Source organism: Wyeomyia smithii, chromosome 1 (assembly GCF_029784165.1).
Source record: "Wyeomyia smithii strain HCP4-BCI-WySm-NY-G18 chromosome 1, ASM2978416v1, whole genome shotgun sequence".
NCBI lineage: Eukaryota > Metazoa > Arthropoda > Insecta > Diptera > Culicidae > Wyeomyia > Wyeomyia smithii.
In genome coordinates, this window is record NC_073694.1 from 181,812,250 (window position 1) to 181,832,514 (window position 20,265).

The following is a 20,265-nucleotide window of genomic DNA, read 5'->3' on the forward strand; positions in this document are numbered from 1 at the left end:
GTCCTGATTTAGCAGGACATGTCCTGACATTGAGACCCGTTTTGAGCGTCCTGATTTATTTTTCACATTTTAGCATTTGTCCTGATTTTTCTGAATTATACCGGATATTCAGAAATGTTGAAGATTATTCAGTACTTTTATCTACTGAAAAACCATTGCATCTCTTTACACATGAAGCGAAACTAGCTCGGATGTCTGTTATCTGTGCTTAAACGTTGTGCAATAGGTTATGATGCGAAAGTATGTATTGTTGATTGCGACAAATTTTCTCGCGAAAAATTCTTGTAGAAGTGTGCGGGTACGTCCAATCGCGGTAATATCTTCTACAAAAAGTGCGGAAATTGGATTGGCGCACTTTTTGTAGAGACACCAACATGATTGGTTATACCCGCGCACTTCTACGGCGTTTTTCATGCAACTTGCGAGATAAATTCTCCCGCAATCGACAATAATTTTAAATTTGTTTAAAATTAATATGTTACTGATGGACCCCTCTTAAAATTTAGGCAAGTGTCAAGCATTGCAGCTATCGAATGGCATTCGATGACTGCAACACATACATAAGACACACGTAACACTCAGGAAGAAATCTTCCAAAAAAGTTGGTATAAAATTAACTACTCGAAAGTACCAACCTCTGTAAAAAAAACCTCTGTTTGAGTTGTTTTTGAAGGCAGTGTACCTGCGCAGCCCTGCATTTGTCTCGTTCCTACTCGAAAAATGCTGCATTGTTTTTTTAAAAAAACTTTTTGACAGTTCCTTATGGGATTTTCTTTGGGGCTCGATAAGGCCAAGAAAAAGAAAATTCATTTTGTTCATTATTTATCGAGCAGTTTGACAGGGCGAGGTACGGAGTACTATGGGGCAACATGTACCAGAAAAAAACGCCAGTGTTACGTATGTCTTATGTGTGTGACTGCAATGTAAACATGTTGCAGTTATCGAACGACTACTGTATTATTATAACTCATCGATTCTTATGTCAGCGCCAGCTATGTGTCAAACAGAGCTTTAATTTTTCAAAAGGATTTGAACGATTTCTTAATTTTCGTCGATTCGTCTATCCTATCCGAATTTCGGGTTATTCGCGTTGAAAGAGATTTTGAAGGCTGTTCGCACCTACGTGAACTCTCATATGCAATTGTCAAAATGTGCGTGATGACAAAAGCAAAAATATTTCCTTCCTTCTTTTTCGCATGCAAAAACCAAACAAATATCAGCAACACCGTCAACGCGCATTAAAACTGAGAACGACGACAACGAACATCATTCGCGATGCAAAATCAAAACATAAACCATAGCTGCTAGCATTTTTCTTTTAAAAAAATCTAAGTTCTCAGATGCATACGCATTCTTGTTATATTTTCGTTTTTTGTTCGTATATAGTTTTCGTAGCCACAAATCTGATAGCAAAAAATGACCTATTCACATTTGATAGAAAAATTCAAGGTATGTTTGCACTGCATGTACGAAACAGCCTGTTGCTATCATCACTCTTATCTTTGCAATTTAAGGTCGGGAAACGCTTTGTACTGCTCGATTTGGTGGTCAAGCCTGACTGCGAAGAACTTTGGCAATCGTCCGGTCCAGAAAACAAGTTCCTTCAGAGGGATGAATGGAAGCTCATATACTGCCACTTGGAAACGATTTTCAAAAATCATTTTGGAGATAGCGGCAAAAAGCCAACAGATCAGTGTGTCATCGATAAAGAATACGAGCTTCGGTTAAAGGAAAGGCCGAATATTTTGATTCGATATGAGGTTAAAGGCCAAAATGAACGAGACAATTTGAACTTTATATTTCATGAAAGCGAACGAAAGCTACACAAAGACTGTTTCAGTATCCTGATCTTGGACGATACAAGAGAAATATACCGTCAGTTAGATGAGCAAAAAGCAACAATCGACCGGCTTCGGAAGGAAAACGTAAAGCTCAAGACTTTACCAGAGTCTAGTCAGGAGTATACGCCGTCTCCCATTTCTGTCAAGCAAAATCTATCCACAGGATCATTACATGATAGTCACCCGGAGTACGTTCCGATAGCGCTCAATGGAAGCTCCCCTTCACCGCACAAATCCCATTACAAACCAACCAAGATTGCCGATGCCTGTAAGATAGAACCAGATCCGTACACCCCCAGTTCCAGCCAGGAACCGAACACCCGCCATGCAACATATATTCCATCGATCTACGGCACTCCAGGTAGAAGCGAGGGAAAAGTGAATGAAGAGGCGAACAAAAGTGTGGACGACATTTTCGGCCAGGAATCTCCGTCGAAAGCTGTCGATCTATTTGGAAGCAGCAGCGATGAAATTCCAAAGTTGGACGACGGAAAACGAATGCAACTGCCGAGGAAGACAAAATTACAAAATCAATCCGAGGGAAATAATCATATCAGCAAAGCATCCACTAAAACTCCGCCAAATTTGAAACGCCGTCGAAGGGAGTCCGAACAGAAGTGCACGAAACTGGAAGGTTGGCTCGTGAAACAACCGGCCAGTCCGTCTTCCTGCAAACTTGAAATCGAAAAAACCACGTCCAAACAATCGTCTAAAAACAAAAAGAATGCTGACATTAAAAAACCCAAAAAGGAATTTGTAGCTCCCGTCTTAAGACAGCCAGTGGACAGAGAAAAACTGCGTGTCGAAGAGGAAAATATGCGCAAGACATTGGCCAATCTTGACAAGCTGGATAAAATGCTCCCGGAGGATAAAAGCCAGCTGGATGTTCCAATACTGTAATGTGCTCTAATCTACATTTGCTTTTGTCTAACCTAAATCAATATTTTCAGAAACTGCTTCAAGCTATCAGTTGCAGATATTCAAGACACATTCCGAGAATACGAGCATGAGCTACGGAAAATCTTCAAGCGCTACAAGGACCAATCGGAACGCCAATGGCAGCTGGCAGAGGAATTGTGTTACTTCACCGAAGTGACGAGCGTCCTGGAAGAAGATCAGAAGTACGCCATGTTGAAACGACTTGAGACAGAGTTCGTGCCGCCGGAGAAGTCTGGCATGGTAAAATTACGTTAAAAAACCGCACCCAAGGTGTACATCTGATAGAAGATTTTTTTAACTGTAATTTTATAGTACACTGAATTTTTCACATCAACGCTTATTATGGAGTGGGGCTTGCGTATCTGGATGAAGCTGTTCAACTACTCAAATCGCAGGGAAGCACTGGACCGTATTAGACTGCAAGAGGAGGCCAATCCGATCGAGCTCTCGTCTAGCTACCTGGCGTCATTGACGTGCAGTGGCAAGAAACGGCGTTGAGATGGCGTTTTTTTTTTCGTTAAATAATATCTTTATACAATTGATTTGCGTTTTCTTACATTTTTAAAATTTTTAAGTGATTTAACATCTAGTTTTTCAGGCTTTGTTCTTTAAGGTTTAATTTTTGTAGTATTCGTTGCTGTTTTTGCTGTATTGCATATTGTATTAATTTACCGATTCTATTGGATTGGGTCAAACGTTGAGGTGGCGAGCAGGGTTGCCACATTTATATCTGTATTTTTCTTTGAAAATATCTGTATATCTGTATCTCGGGCCAAATAATCTGTACATATTAAAAATCTATCGAGCAAACTCAGAATGTTGGATGGAAAAAAATTTACTTGCAGAACATATTTAAACAAATTCATTCTTCTCTACGTGATGCACACGTGATTCTCTACGTTCATACAGGTTTTTGTTAAATTCATTTTTTAAAGTTTTCGTTAATTTAATATTAGTATCTCCTCCTTGGTCTGCAACGTAGCTTTCAGCTTTTAAAATTGAGATCATTAGCTTTTTCTCGTTTTAACTATATATTGAAAGTATGCGTTCTAAACAAGCAGAAGAGTGTGGATTTTTTTTAAAAATTCTCACAATTGATCTGTAATGGAAACTTGAAATTACCATCCCGCCTAATTGTGTTCAACAGCTCAGACCAAGTTAAGTCATTTGTTTCAAAGAATCTTCCGGTCAAAAAGTTTTTTTTTTCAAGCGTGCGAAATTCGTTGCCATTTTTACAACAGTATCGGTGAAATCGCACCTCTTTGCAATTTGTTTCACGAATTTCGAATAGAAATCCTGACACGTTCATTTTCACGCTTCGTTCAAGCACAGAACGGAAGGTCATCTGTGATACGAAAACTGCTAAGTGCTCAGTGAATTTTGCAGCGCTCCCTAGGGGTGGAAAGAACGCTTTTTACACGGAAAATAAACAAAATTTATACTACTTTTATCGAAATCAATCAAACACACTGGTATAAATCTTTCGGCGAAAACACTACAGGTTAACCCTGCTAAGCATCTGTAAGAAGGAAAACACATTATTTCTAGGGGCTTGACAACTTTATTTCATGAAAAATATTTCGGTAATGGTTGATATAGATATTAATATCTATCATTTATTAATCACATTAACTTCCCAACCATAGCGTATAGGACATGGTGAAACGGTTTGATCAACAAGTAGGCACGAGCGGGGAAGCGTTTTTTTATTTTGTACGGTTGAAGACGAGGCATCACCAAGCGACAGCAAATAACTTTTTCTACTTGTTAATAGATTCTTACTAACTAAGCAAATGAAAATCGCAAATTCATGTGTTTCAAGTTGTGAATTGCTTCTAAAATGAATGAATATCAGTAGCAAGGTATGTAGCTTTACCGGATTTATAATTTGAATGCATCGAAATAGTATATTATAAGATGCGATGAATTTTGGTCATCGGTTGTTTTAATGAACAACTTTAGTCTTTGGCATTTTTTTTTTGCAATATAGCCGGTTGTACTTTTGACATACCGTTTTACTATGTTTCTATACACCAACATCACAACAACGATAATATGACTTCAAAGAGTTTTGATGTAACTAGAGGAGTGTCTGAAAATGCAACGATAAACACTTAGTAACAATGAATACAATCGAATTTTGCTCGTTGCACTAAATTCGTAGTCCAACTAGTGAAGGACTTTCACGCGTTGGGTTGAGCTATCCAGGTTGCAAGATGACACCGGTTGTTTCTTTTTGTTAGGATTATTAAGAGATTTGCCCAAAACTGAACGCGGTCTAATCCAAACACCGCGTTTGAATCAAAGGCCGCGCTGAGTTGCCAGATGTATGCTGTTTTAATTTGCATCAACCTTCATTGTTAAAGTATCGGGAAAATCTTTGAAGAAATCACTGCTGGAGACAGTGGAGACTAAAAAGGATTACTAATCACCAGAGGAAAATCTATCGAATCATATACTCACTTTGTGGTTTCTGTTTCAAGCATTATGATATCAATTTATGTTAGATTAATCTGTAAACCTGGCACCCCTGCTGCCGCCTTCAGTGTGCTGCCAGAATCGAAGTTTGTTTTGATTTTGGAAAGGGTTGCCAAAGCAGGTAGATTTAATTTTGGCTGTTGTTTAGTGTCCAAAGAAAATAAAATCGACTCTGCAACCAAGAAGGGCATTTGGTTTCAGAGTTGCGGTTTATAGCGCGGCGAACAAGTTTCAGTGAAACTCACAATACTAATCACCTATTGGGTTACGCAGTGTCTTGCCCCTACACTGATATGAATCGGCACGATTTATCCAAGAGATTCGACACATAGATTTCAAAATAGCGCTGCGCACGGATTGGATAAAGTTATTTTATGAAAATAAATAGAAAATCACTATCAATTAAAGTGATGCTGCACATGCTCTAAAATTTTTGAAGCACTCATGAATTACGTAATATTTGCACATCTCTTTCAAGTGGAATACACTTGAATATGCCCTAAGGTTTCATTGTAGTGATTTTCATGTGCCAAACACATTCGAGTCATCTGTTTGGTTTTTGTAAGTCAAGTGGCAGCTGTATTGAACGAAAAAAAAATGGCGAGTAAACACAGCAGCGGGTCGCGTTCTATTGTAGATGTTGCTGGATTCCCGGATTATATACGAAAGTTTTTACAAAGTAAGTACATACCTAAATGTTTTTTTTTTTTATTATAATTGAATCAAATCGTTTTTTTAGATTCGGAAGTAAATGAAAGCGATCCAACGGCAATTTTACAACTTCTAATCAAATCTAACTTGGTGACGCTTGTTCAGCAAGAGGGCAACGAAACGATAATTTCGATAAAGGTATACCTAAAGTTTAAAAACAAAAATATTGCTAATAATATGTTTTGTTTACAGCCCGATGAGGATTTACCTCTGGCTTCGCGAGAAAATTTGGACAGGGACAATTCCACTTTGGATTCACCAGCCTGTGCGAGCTCAATTCTGCAGGATTGGGAATTTACGCAAGAGGTAAAATTTAATTTCAGAAATTCAAACATTGATTTAATTAATATTTTGTGATATTTTAGGAGTTGTTGGTACCTGATGCTCAGCCTGTTAGAGATAACGTTGTGTCAAGGCAAAATCGAAGCAATTCTACCGGAAATATATCTGTGATCTACGTGAGTAATATTTTTTTATATGTTCTATATGTGGAACATTTACTTCAAATCAAACTTTCAATCGAGTCAGATTCGATGGAGTTTGATTTTGATGACGTACTCAAGGATACCGTTGCGTTCGATCGAAAGCCGAAACTACTTCGCATTCATTAATGTAGGTGTACGTTTCTAGCCGATTGTCTATCATGCCTAATCCACTCAATCGTGCCACTGCAAATTGTGAACAACCACAGTAATAATGAATTAACTTGTGCAACTTCGTGTTTTCAGTGCAATATATTTATACATGTAACCTACGCTAAACTAGTCTATCATCAATTGTTACAATCTAGTTTGATTTGTCGTGAAATTTATATGCATAAGGTTCATAGATCCATTTTAGGTTATAGAATTATATTTAACAATTATAAAACCTATACTTGTACCACGCACTTTTCAAGAGGCCTAACTGCAAGATGCAAATATAACGAGTGAAAGTAAAGTTCTTATCTTGTACTACTGTTAAATAACTCACTCTTTCTGTTTTTTTGACTGTTAACATCTTGTAATTATGCGTTTCTGAAAAGTTTGGTTATAATAAATTTGATTTTCTATCTAATCAATAAACAAACATTCCATAAAATTATTCGCATTTCACATTATTATCATTCAAAAACCGAAAGAAAATCCTTTTCAAATGAAACAGAAGTTTATTTCAGATTCAAGATACAATCATTGTATTGCAATGTGATAGCAAATGAATCGAAAGTGTTTTTCTGTTTCAAATGCGGCGATAGGCGACAGATGAATCTGCAGTGTTTTGCACATGAATCTTACGTGCTTCATCCAGTAGTGCAAATTTAAGTGTAAAACACTTTAACATGACGTGTCGATTTGTTTCCGTGTAGCATTCTTCAAAACAGCTGACTCAGATACTGGCATAGATGATTGTAGAACTGTTCCTTTATTGTTTTTCAGTAATCTACTCCTTTTAACTGTGAAAATAATCAGATTATTAACACGAGTTACATAAAGTGAGAGTCGCATCTTTTGTTTCAAGTCTCTAATTACCATCTCGTTTAGAGTCCTCTTAAAGAATATTCGTATATTACGTAACGTGAAATTTGGCAATTTTCAAAACACCCATCAACTAAGTAACGCAAATTTGCAAGGTGGTCTTATGCAGTGTAACACTTCGCTGGATACCTTTCCTCCACCTCTCCCCTGAGCGCGTTATGTATTATACGAATGTTTCCATATATGAACGAACGCTAGAGGTAAGGCACTATTGATATACAATGGTGATTCGCTTACCAGTTGCTCCTTAGTCGGGGGTTTGTTAGTTGGGCCCTCATCCATCTAAAAAGCGCTCTTATGTCAAAATGGAACGACATTCAAATGCATGCAAGAAACCCGAAAAGTGGATAAATGATAAAATAAATTTTTACTACTCGTACTTGAGTTTATTTGTCATTGATTGTTGATGGTTACCTTTGATTACTCGAAAAAAATGACATTGATTACTTCGGAGTATTCTCAGGTTACGACGCATTTCGATCCTTTTTTAGTGTTCTGTAAGGTTGTCACTTTTGGTTGTCAGCAAAGATACCAGCTTTGTCAGCAATACGATGATTTGTTTTGAATAGCAGGTATGTGCGGTATTTTTCAATCTCCATCCCGCATAATCAATAACCATAAACGGATGATAATCCATATGGTTTAACGATACCCCATACAGTCGAAACTATATCCCGAACTAGTTGTTAGGCACGTTTTATGGTTATTGATTATGCGGGAAGGTTAACTTCATTTTGTTCCCTATGACTTTCTCAAAATGTGTGCAGATTTTTACTGATTTCTGCCTGCTCGAGCGCATTTTTTCGAATCACGATTAGATTTTTATCAGATTTAACAAAAAAGACTGCACAATGAAACCGGTACCTCTTACAATCGCATTATTCGTTGCTCTAGAAGCTAACCTGATTTTAATTAACCTTATTCAGCTTATTTTTATTTAAATGGCATGTCGCATGTCACATCAATGAGTAGAAAATCTATATTCTCCAGAATGGACTAGAGTCAATCGGCAAAACATTTAATATAATCTTATAAGAGGATGAAAATAGTTTATAAATTTCATTTTCGAATAAAAATGTGATTCATTTATTATAAATATTCGGAAAATTTGCGTTAAAAATCCATCTGTGCCATGATTTTTAAAAACTCAAAGTACTTTCTTTAATTGAAAAAAAAAAAAAAAACTCACGAGCTGCATTTTAAATTTTAACAATTTTCAAAAATAGCCGTCTATGACACATGGTACAATTGTAAATGGAAGAATTGCAACATTAACGTTTTAAAATGCACGATTTTTCAATAACATTGATTGTTGTTCGTGTTTCAAATCAACATTTGTCGATTACGATACCTTCGTTACACTATTGTAATATGACAAACTCCACAAATGTGAATAATTGCGAATTTTACCCAAAACGTTTTTGCATCGAACGTAATAGATTGTATTAAACGGGTTAAACTGTTGAAATAACCGTCAATTCAAAACATCGAATAAATTATGCCACATTATACCACTGGCAAAGCGGCATAAACGTACACGACAAATAAATATTGCCCGAGAGCACAGAAAATTCAATTGTCATTTTTCAGTCCTTTTTGTGTGCACTTTCTGTTCGATCATATACCTGAAGTTGACCTTCCGTTCTGTGGTTCAAGTCACATTCCATTTCTTCTTTATCGATACCTACATAATCCTGATGTGTTTTTTTACAAAACTTTGAATCGAATTCTACCTTTGAAATTGATTTCAGTTCGTCGGTATAACAAAAAAAAATCTGTATTTTAGGCAATATTCTGTAATACAGATTCTGTATTGCTTTATCTGTTCAAAAATCTGTAAAACACAGAAAAATCTATATGTGGCATACCTGCTCCGAACTAATGTGTTGAAAATCTTCCCTCAACGCAAACCTCTTTCAGCAAAGCAAAACAAAGTGTTTTTAGTCCATTGCTGTATTGCATATTTTAATAACATTAAATCATCGCCATAAATTGTTTTATTTCGCTTTCAGATACAAGAGCTTTCAAATGTCGCAAAAAGCGCTCCCATTTCACACAATGAATTTTTTAGCCCTCAAGAATTTTCCATAGAATGGTTATACGGTATTCAATATACCGTATTGCATCAAGTTTTAAGCAAATAAGCTATAATGTAACTTCTTGCACTAAAAAATCAACGACAAATGAATTTTCTCATCGATCTTAAGGCCCAAATACACACACGGCGCAATGACACTTTGTCCATACAAAATAGGAGGCGTGATCGCTATCCCGCCTTCCATTTTGTATGGAAAAGGCGTCATTACGCCGTGTGTGTATTTGGGCCTTTTAATGTTTATCATGTTGGTTATTTTATTTTTGTTGCAATTAAGTGCTATTTATATAGATTTAAACATGTTTTGTATATGAAAATAACGAGAATCAGAAAGCGGTTTGTATTCAAATTCCGAACACTAATCACTAAGAAACAGAAAGTTAAACCGTCTCAACACTGACTGTCACTTTTTTCAAAGCCTGTTGATTCCCTGGAAGTGGTCCTACTGTAAAGAGCTATACACATGAGCGCCGACTTTGAGGGGCAAAAAGTGCCTTGCTCCCCCAAAGTAGGCGCCTATGGTTACACATCATTGGGTAAAAAACATTAAAGGAACAAAATGGTATATAATAATCATATTTTTGATTACACAAACTATAACAGTTCGATTTTTATTCTGAAGTGTTCGAAGATTGAATCAAAGCGGTATATCCATTTTAAACTTCTTCCCAAGGTGCGGAAAGGAGCTTAGCATTTTTTTTTATTTTTTCTAATGAATTATGTATTTAAAAGAAAAAAATTATACAAGCAATATATATATATATATATATATATATATATATATATATATATATATATATATATATATATATATATATATATATATATATATATATATATATATATATATATATATATATATATATATATATATATATATATATATATATATATATATATACATATATATATATATATATATATGTATATATATATATATATATATATATATATATATATATATATATATATATATATATATATATATATATATATATATATATATATATTTTAATTTAAGGAGTAAATGTAGTAATGAAGATAGAAAATTAAACTAACTGAAAATATGATCGTAGAAACTACGAAAAATATAGTTCAGCAGGTGGGACCCACAACTTCCAATCTCCGGTCAGATGTGTTCCCGTTACACCACCGCAGAACGTTAAAGACGTAGTTCTAGAATCGAGTTTTGTATCGCTTATCCAATTCTCGCACTTCATACATTTACTCAGTAGAGACTATTATTTATAGCTGGCTATTGTTTCAACACCCTCAGTGGAAGTTGGAATGACTTCTCAGTGTGAGAGATAGAAACGTGCCAGTAAGTTGCCATCTCTACCAGCAGCAACATCGACTTGCGTCACAAACATTTTTACTCCCACCTGCTGAACTATATTTTTCGTAGTTTCTACGATCATATTTTCAGTTAGTTTAATTTTCTATCTTCATTACTACATTTACTCCTTAAATTAAAATTAAAAAATAGCATGACTTTGCTTAGAGTCGAAAAAAGAAAAGTATATATATATATATATATATATATATATATATATATATATATATATATATATATATATATTTATATATATATATATATATATATATATATATATATATATATATATATATATATATATATATATATATATATATATATATATATATATATATATATATATATATATATATATATATATATATATATATATATAACACTATTCTATAGCGTTTCAGCGGAAGTCAAACATCTTCCGGTTTGTCGTTTACACGTTCACATTTCGAAATCTCAGACCATGAGGAAAATTGCTCATAATTTAAAGTGACCAGAAGTCCCTCGTTTCGCGGAACAGTTCCGCGTTTGTACAAATTATGCCGCCTAGAAATACGTCCCGCGAAATGTTCTACGTTCATCAAAAGTATCCCGCACGCTTTTGAAATTTCCCGCAGTTTCAACAAAATAAAACTAACGAATGTTACATTTTTTTTCGTATCAGTCAACTCATTGTTGTGTCTCTTTGAAAAATTAAATTATATTACGTCTACCGTGCTGGATCGAAATCCGTACACTTGAGCACATGATAATCTTCAACGGTCAATATAAAATCAAGAAATTACATATTGCTTTAAACTGACATGTTAACTTATAGGTCTACTTATATTTTATCACTATTTTCAAGCGAAATGATTTAAACTACTCTGAAACTCGAAAAAATCATGTTTGAATAGAACATGTTTTGAATCGAAATCCGTACGCAGTTTTTCGTCTGAATCGAAGTCCGTACACTTTTGAATCGAAATCCGCACGCACGCGATATAGACTGGATTAAAGACCGTACAGCAGTGAATCAAAATCCGTATAGATTTAGAAGTACGTCAACGAATTTTATTTTTCAATTTATCTTTAAATTTACGAATAAATATATTATATTGATTTATTATTTGTTTATTTGAGGATGTAGAGTAAGAATTACTTCTTATAAAATTCTACACTAAGCAAAAAAAATGTGGCGGTCAATTGGTTCCTAAAGTTTTACACGATTTTCTAATTTTTATATCAGCTGAAATAGTGCAGCTTTCTGTGCAAAACATGTTTTTAAAAAATGTTTATCGTTGTCCTTCAAATTTTGAATGAAGAATAAAAAACTGCTCGAAATGCCCTAAATTTCGAGCAATTTTTTATTTTTCGTCTTAAAATCGAAGGAAAACGATAAACTTTTTTTGAAAATCAAGTTTTGCTCAGAAAATACGGCTTTCTTTTAATGATATTTAAGAACTGGAATAGCTTTAGGTCCCAATTGAATGATTCGACATAAAAAACATAAATTTTTTCCCAACTACCAGCTGCAAGACGCCTTCTTCCAGGCCCAGATTTAAGGAGGGGGCAAATGCCCCGGGCCCCCCGATTGCTCTACCCCACTTCATGATCCAAATCTTCCTCTCCAGCAGTGAAGGTTGCTGGAACTCCTTTTGATTGAGATTCGTAGCCATAAGTTACGGCTCTTTTATCGTAGTCACTAGAACGCCGGAACCTCTCGAAGCTTCCCGGTACGACTTTCCCTCGCGCACTTCTGTCACAGCTCTTTCGGGATTGTTTGCCGTATATTTATGCTTGTATTCTTCCATAAAATGCTGTAAACAAGGATGAAAGTTCAACAAAATATGCATGATACACACGCTGTACGGATTTAGATTCAAGCGATTAACAAGGATCAAAATCCGTACGGCACAGTTTTTGATGAATAAATACAATTTGCACTATTTACCAGACAATACACAGCTCGAAAATGACAAAGACTTACCTTTTCAATCGATTTCAAAAAGATTCTCAGAGTAAAACACTTATATCCCACTTGAAAAACGTTTTTATCTGAAGAACGTTTCCTTAGTGAAATCTCTAACGATGCGACGAAATGACAACTGAAACCGATACACGATTGATTTTTTATTTTTAATATTTTGATTTCATGGCCTACTGGCGCATAGTTCAATTTAACAGAAAGCCAATAGTTCAACGGACATGTACATGTTACTTTTATATGAGTTTTCATTTTTGTAATGCTTAAAACTGAAGAAAAACATCAAGGTGTACGGATTTCGATACTGTACGGGTTTCGATCCAGCACGGTATAACCGCCAAATAAAATGTGTGTATGGTTAGGTAACCAGCGGTATTCGGCAGCTTCGAATGTTTTTATTATACAGTCAGGTTTTTTACGCGGTTGCTTTCTTCAAAAACTCAAAAATGGTATAAGATATCGACTTCGTTCTAATCACGTTTTCCGTTTTAGGACAAAGATTTCAATAATAAAATCACAATCCCTGACTGACCTCCAACATATTCAATCAAAGTTCGCACGTTTTGGGACGGTTTGCTACGTTTTTTTTAACTCTTTTCTCTTTTTTTTTACGCGGTTCTATACAGATTTGGAACGTATCCCCGCGTAAAGAAACCTGACTGTGCTTACTATACTTTAAATTTCAAATACAATTTTGATGCGCTTGAAATGGAACACCAACATTACAATGTTACTTTTGATTTAGATAAATGTTACGTTACATTTTGATAACCTTGAAATGTTCATAATTAGTAACAATCGCAACGTAACAATTACATTACCAAAAGGATATTTCGTTACATTACAAGTAAATCATTTTTGTTACATTGCAGTTCCGTTAAATACTGTTACATAACAATGTTACCTTTTTTTTAGTAACAGTTATGTTGCAATTAGATAACTTTGTAACGTAACAATGTTACTGCTGTGTTACAGAACAGCAACATTGTGTTACATTCAATGTTGACCGGGTATTTATTGAAAACTGAACAGTCGAGAATGTGTTACAAAAACACCACACGCCGTCATCATTCACTCGCCCCTCGTATTGCGGGCATCACTCCGGTCTTTCATTTATTTTTTATTAAGGGTGGCGGGGAAATCTACAAACAGACACTCTGGGTGTGGGGATGAAATAGTATTAAGTCGAGGTGTGCTTGATGCACCTTCGTTACTCTTGTAATCTCCCAGGCAGTTAGTTGGCCACTGGCGTGTTTATGGTTGACCCGCCACACACGTTGTAGCTCCAGAACAATCTTCTAGGATGCCGCACTGACCACGCTCCAGTTGACCAATTCTTCGCACATCTTTTGGACTAAATTGTATGGAGTAGTGCCCGCTCACTACACGACATGATAATGTCGCTCCTAGCACGTACAGAACGAGGGCATACGAATAAGACTCTTCTGTATCCACCCATTTGGGATACATAGGGGACCCCGCGTGTCCGATCCTGTGTAGATATTGACCTTCTGGTTTCTCATATGACCCTTGTGTCATTCGCAACCCTCAAGCACATGAGCCTGCAGGTACTTTCCAGTTCACCACGGTAACTGATAATGTCCAGCGCTTTGAACCACACTGGCCCGCTATAGCCTAAGTATGGGCGAAGACCTCTAGCGTTATGCCGTTCACAAAGCCAACGTTCACAACTTCTACAAAAAACTTGAGTTTCAACACACCGTCATGCATGACATTCCACAACACCGAGTCCAGGATAGAAACTTGCGGAGTTCCTGCGGTGATTGAAACGCACTACTGACTCTCTTCCATGTTGTGAACTAGTACTCGATTCTGGAAGTAATTTTCCAGAATCTTGCACAACGACACCAGTACTTGGATGATTACGATGATGATTACGCAAAACCGAATACGCATTCTCTTGCGCTGGAGTGCTACAACCGCTGTTTTGGTAACGGAGAGAATAGCATCGTGCGTGGATCTGTCCTTCCGAAAGCCGAACTGGTTACTTGTCAAACCGTTTACATCCTCCGTGTACTTCACCAGTCTGTTGAGGATAATCCTCTCAAGCACCTTTCCCGCAGTGTCCAGCAGACAGCAGCCTTCACCAGTAAGACCATTTACTGCCGCTTCCACCTCTCCGGAAATAGGATAGTCATGCAGGCACCTCTGCATGACTGCTGCTTCCACCTCTCCAGGGCCACTTTAAAAGCCATCTTGATTGCCAGGTTTGGGATTCCATCCGATCCCGATGCCTTGCTCAACTTTAGGGAGTTATCGATCACGATGAGTTCCTCAACATCTCTGCTCAAACACAGTATCATCGTCCAAGTACCAGCAACGATCGTAGATGCTTGAATGGTGATAGTGGGAAACCTTTCGTCGTGATGTCAGCCTGCTGCTCCGATGTTCCAACAAACTCAATCTTCAGCACACCATTCTGTAGTAGCGCTTTCAAAAAATGATACTTGGTGTCAACGCAATCTGTAATCCTCGTGTGCAATCCGATTAGTAGACTGATTGTCCTCATTCGCCACTATCGGAGCAAGCGTATCGTCCTCAACGTATGGCAAGCTGCACATAAAGCCGATAATTCAGTCTCGGTCGATGATAAAAACAATGTCTGCTGCATTCGTGTTTTCCAGCTCAACGTGCAGCCGAAAAGCTTAAAAATGCATCCAGTTACAGAACGATGATCCCTCAAATCGTTAACCCGTTCTGCGTCTGAATATGATTCCAACACCAGTTCCGAAAGTTCCGGAGGTTCAGTGCAACTTCCAAAATCTCCTTGACACACCTTAGCTTGAGATGAGTCCAATGGTTCTCGTTCGGACAGGACTGGAACAGTTATCGGTCTCATAGTCAACCATGTGTACATGAAGCATCCAACAAGCTTGTGATATGGCTTCGACATCCTCTGCTCCTCGATTCCCCGATTGGCTTGCAATCAATCAACTTTGTTAGTGCATCCGCATGATTCCGTTCGGTACATCTCGTTCCACAGTTACTCAAATTCCTTTGAAAAACTCCGCTCCACAGTTCCCTTAGCATTCGAAGACGAGCTAGCCAACAAGATGTCATCAACATAGAGCACAACGATGACTTTGTTCTTTCCTTCGCCTCGCACATACAAGCATTGGTCGTTCTCGCTGCGCACGAAACCGAATTTCACGATTGTGTTTTGGAATCGTTCATTACACGCGTGAGACGCCTGTTTCAAGCCATACAAGAAACGATTTAGACGGCACACGAGGCGGTTCCCCTGCTCAAACCCATCTGGTTGAGCCAGATATATCTCTTCATTGAGTTCTCCGTTTAAGAACGCGGTCTTTACATCCATTTGGTGTAGATGCATGCACTTCTTATTCGCCAAAGCCAAAACAGTGCGAAGGGTATCGGAACGGAATAGTCGAATCCTCTCTTCTGGCTCTAAACCGTTGCCACAAGTCTCGCTTTGAACCAGTCACCAGCTACGCCGCTACCATGCTAAACAGGTAAAAACCCATTTGCGGGAAATCCCCGTTCGGCCTTCAGTCATTCTGGTGGTTTTCGATTTCGTGACAACCGAACTTCGCCAGAAAGTTCCGATTCCTCCACTGGCTCTGCTGTATGTTCCAGTCGAATCTTTCAAAATGCTTCCAAATTTGTCAACCGATTCATCCTCATCTGGTTCAGTGCTTCTATCTTCCAGATTATCGGTAGCTCGGGGTACCGAGCAAGAACTGGTTCTCAGGATTCTTCCTACCGACCAGCTTCTCTGGCGCTTCGGTTTCTACAAATACCACGTCACAAGCCACAGCAATTACTTTCTTTTTCGGATCCCATACGCGATAGCCATTCGGAGAATAGTCCACGAAAATGCCTTACCACGACTTCGGATCCAATTTCTTTCGCAGTTTTTGTTGGGATGTGAGTGAACACTCGGCACCCGAACAGTCGAAGTTTCGAAATATCCGGATTACGTGACTTCCACGATTCGAACAGAGTAGTTTTCGCTCTCTACCCGTTTTTTATCTGTCAAAAAGTAACAACTATTTGACGATTGGTCAAAGAGTGTACTACAGCCTTTACTAACGTAAAGTACTGTTATTATACGAACGATGATTTTATAGAAATTTGAATTGCTTGTTCGTTAGACGCTATACCTTTTAGCTAGCAGTGAAAAAATGTTTTCCCGAATGATTTCACAAAAAAACGATTGGCTTGAACGATTCCATGGACGCGATTCGGGATTGTCACTCCGTGCCACTGTAGCCAGGTATCCAGTTTTATCTGGATTTTCCAGGTTTCCGAACATGCATATTTGAAGTTATCATTTCAAATGTTGCGTACCTCAAGAATTTTATCGGAAAACATAACCTTCTGTTCCACGAAATGACTGCCATATTTTTATTACTCTTTCCAGATATCGACGAAATCGACATGACAACGCTGCTCCGCACTTCGGGAAGAGTTTCGTTTGCTCCAATTAGCAGACAATGGTGAAGTTCCTTGAAATTCTGCAGGAAGTAATCGACGAAAGCCCGTCTGTCTGTCTGTCTGTCTGTCTGTCTGTCTGTCTGTCTGTCTGTCTGTCTGTCTGTCTGTCTGTCTGTCTGTCTGTCTGTCTGTCTGTCTGTCTGTCTGTCTGTCTGTCTGTCTGTCTGTCTGTCTGTCTGTCTGTCTGTCTGTCTGTCTGTCTGTCTGTCTGTCTGTCTGTCTGTCTGTCTGTCTGTCTGTCTGTCTGTCTGTCTGTCTGTCTGTCTGTCTGTCTGTCTGTCTGTCTGTCTGTCTGTCTGTCTGTCTGTCTGTCTGTCTGTCTGTCTGTCTGTCTGTCTGTCTGTCTGTCTGTCTGTCTGTCTGTCTGTCTGTCTGTCTGTCTGTCTGTCTGTCTGTCTGTCTGTCTGTCTGTCTGTCTGTCTGTCTGTCTGTCTGTCTGTCTGTCTGTCTGTCTGTCTGTCTGTCTGTCTGTCTGTCTGTCTGTCTGTCTGTCTGTCTGTCTGTCTGTCTGTCTGTCTGTCTGTCTGTCTGTCTGTCTGTCTGTCTGTCTGTCTGTCTGTCTGTCTGTCTGTCTGTCTGTCTGTCTGTCTGTCTGTCTGTCTGTCTGTCTGTCTGTCTGTCTGTCTGTCTGTCTGTCTGTCTGTCTGTCTGTCTGTCTGTCTGTCTGTCTGTCTGTCTGTCTGTCTGTCTGTCTGTCTGTCTGTCTGTCTGTCTGTCTGTCTGTCTGTCTGTCTGTCTGTCTGTCTGTCTGTCTGTCTGTCTGTCTGTCTGTCTGTCTGTCTGTCTGTCTGTCTGTCTGTCTGTCTGTCTGTCTGTCTGTCTGTCTGTCTGTCTGTCTGTCTGTCTGTCTGTCTGTCTGTCTGTCTGTCTGTCTGTCTGTCTGTCTGTCTGTCTGTCTGTCTGTCTGTCTGTCTGTCTGTCTGTCTGTCTGTCTGTCTGTCTGTCTGTCTGTCTGTCTGTCTGTCTGTCTGTCTGTCTGTCTGTCTGTCTGTCTGTCTGTCTGTCTGTCTGTCTGTCTGTCTGTCTGTCTGTCTGTCTGTCTGTCTCTTCTTTACTCTTTTTCAAAAGCACTAGAACTAAGAAGGGCTACAGAACTTCTGATTCAGTAAAATTGTAATGCTCAAGCAAGTGAAGTGATTGTCTCCGGTCAATTAGAAGTACGCCCAACAAACAAATGGAACAGCAGAAATCCACCGAATAGCAGTTTCACAAGCCATAAATCAACAAAATTGTTCTTTGGGCGGTGGAATGGGCAAAGATAAGTGCTGTGTGCTGTTGATCAGAAATCAACAAATCACATCCCAGAGAAACCATCAGCAGCTGTTTGCTTTGCTTGTCAGAACAATTAGTTTCTTATCAATGGTAGGTACTTGTAACGTGAGTCACTTCACGGTAAAGATTGAAGTGAAGTGAGCCATTATTTTTACGGTAGTTTTTATTCCAATTTTTTTTTTTTGCTGATATTTGTTTGGTTTTTGCGTGCAAAAAAGAAGGAAGGAAACATTTTTGCTTTTGTCATCACGCATATTTCGACAATTACATATGAGAGTTCCGTAGGTGCGAACAGCCTTCAAAATCTCTTTCAACGCGAATAAACGGAATAAACCAGGGCTATGCTATAAACGTCAAATCCGATATAAAAGTCGCGTTACCAAATTTTATAGCGGTACCACTGACATTGTGGTACCACTGACGTTGCGGTACCACTGACACCGCAAGACACGACAAAATTCGCTAGTAATGACAATAATTATTGTGATAATTCTGATAACACCATTTACACGGTAATATATCTTAATGTTAGAACTGCACTGTGGTTGAGAAAAATCATGGTTTTAAAGTTATTTACTGAATAAATGACGCCATATTGCATTAAGATTTTGGATACGGGATACTCATTAAACGTCAGACCCCTGGAATAAACCGAATTAGAGAATCAACTGCAATCGAAACTGACAGCTCTTCTGTGAGTAATGATGCGCCTGAAATTAGGCTTTGACTTCCGAAAGGATATTACGAAACACACTTCACCAGAAATCTCAGTAATTTTTCTCATTTCACTTTACGTGGAATCAGGAACAGGGTACACGCAAAAGTTCAAGCTTTAATCATCCAATGTGTCCTTTCAATTCGCACAGAATTTGCTCTGACTTCGCACAACCAATGCGTGATACGCATAACGCAAAAGTTGTACAAGGAATACATTGACAGAGATCAAAATCAGAATATGTGTCATAAACACAAAAATCGTAATGTCTCGGTAAACTTTGGCTTCGGGCGAACGATCAGTTTCAAGGCGCTCAAAAAACCGTTCTTTACTTTCGCGAGCCGGTGCGTATCAACGGCTCGTGCATCCCTAAAAATCGCCAGCAACCGAAACAGCCAATGGCGAGCCTTGTTGCCGCGAAAGTTATTGACGCTGGTGCCAGTAACGCAGAACCGAATGCATGTGAATGAAACCAGAGTAATAATTAAATGCAAAATGTTTTGGACTAATCTCATGTTTTTGATTATTGTTAATGATTGAATGATGTTTTCAAATGACCTGATTCATGAAAGTGAATCTATCAGACAATAATTTCTTCAATGGAGTCAGTACCCAACTTATCAGTATTGATTGCTGGTTGCACTGTTTTAACGATTCCAACCTTCTGAATATCGGCTGATGCTTTATAAGTGTAGTGATTTGGAGCTGCGCAATACATTCAAAATACGCTAGAGCACTAAATGTGTTATGCCCAACGCACTGGTACTGGTTCCAATTTTAATCAGTAAATGCGCTAATTTCGCTCATAAATGATCTGGTTACGCACACTCCAACTTTTCGTGTAGGAAAAGTGACGTTACAATAACCCCAACATCCTTAGTTCGAATAGATCATAGATTATCTGAAATATGAAGAGCAATCAAAC

The 20,265-nt window shown here is 38.0% G+C and overlaps 2 protein-coding genes across 2 annotated transcripts; both read left to right on the forward strand.

The window, feature by feature from the left end:
• Positions 1 to 1,227: 1,227 nt before the first annotated feature.
• LOC129718021 (uncharacterized) lies at positions 1,228 to 4,186 on the forward strand. The gene is made up of 4 exons (XM_055668397.1): positions 1,228 to 1,449; positions 1,515 to 2,737; positions 2,792 to 3,020; positions 3,093 to 4,186. The coding sequence occupies exons 1-4, from the start codon at positions 1,417 to 1,419 to the stop codon at positions 3,276 to 3,278; spliced, it is 1,671 nt and encodes a 556-aa protein (XP_055524372.1). The 5' UTR covers positions 1,228 to 1,416; the 3' UTR covers positions 3,279 to 4,186.
• Positions 4,187 to 5,257: 1,071 nt separating this feature from the next.
• Positions 5,258 to 6,846, forward strand: LOC129718022 (uncharacterized). The gene is made up of 4 exons (XM_055668398.1): positions 5,258 to 5,937; positions 5,998 to 6,107; positions 6,162 to 6,275; positions 6,335 to 6,846. Exons 1-4 carry the CDS (start codon positions 5,856 to 5,858, stop codon positions 6,578 to 6,580), a joined length of 552 nt encoding a protein of 183 aa, XP_055524373.1. The 5' UTR covers positions 5,258 to 5,855; the 3' UTR covers positions 6,581 to 6,846.
• Positions 6,847 to 20,265: the final 13,419 nt, after the last annotated feature.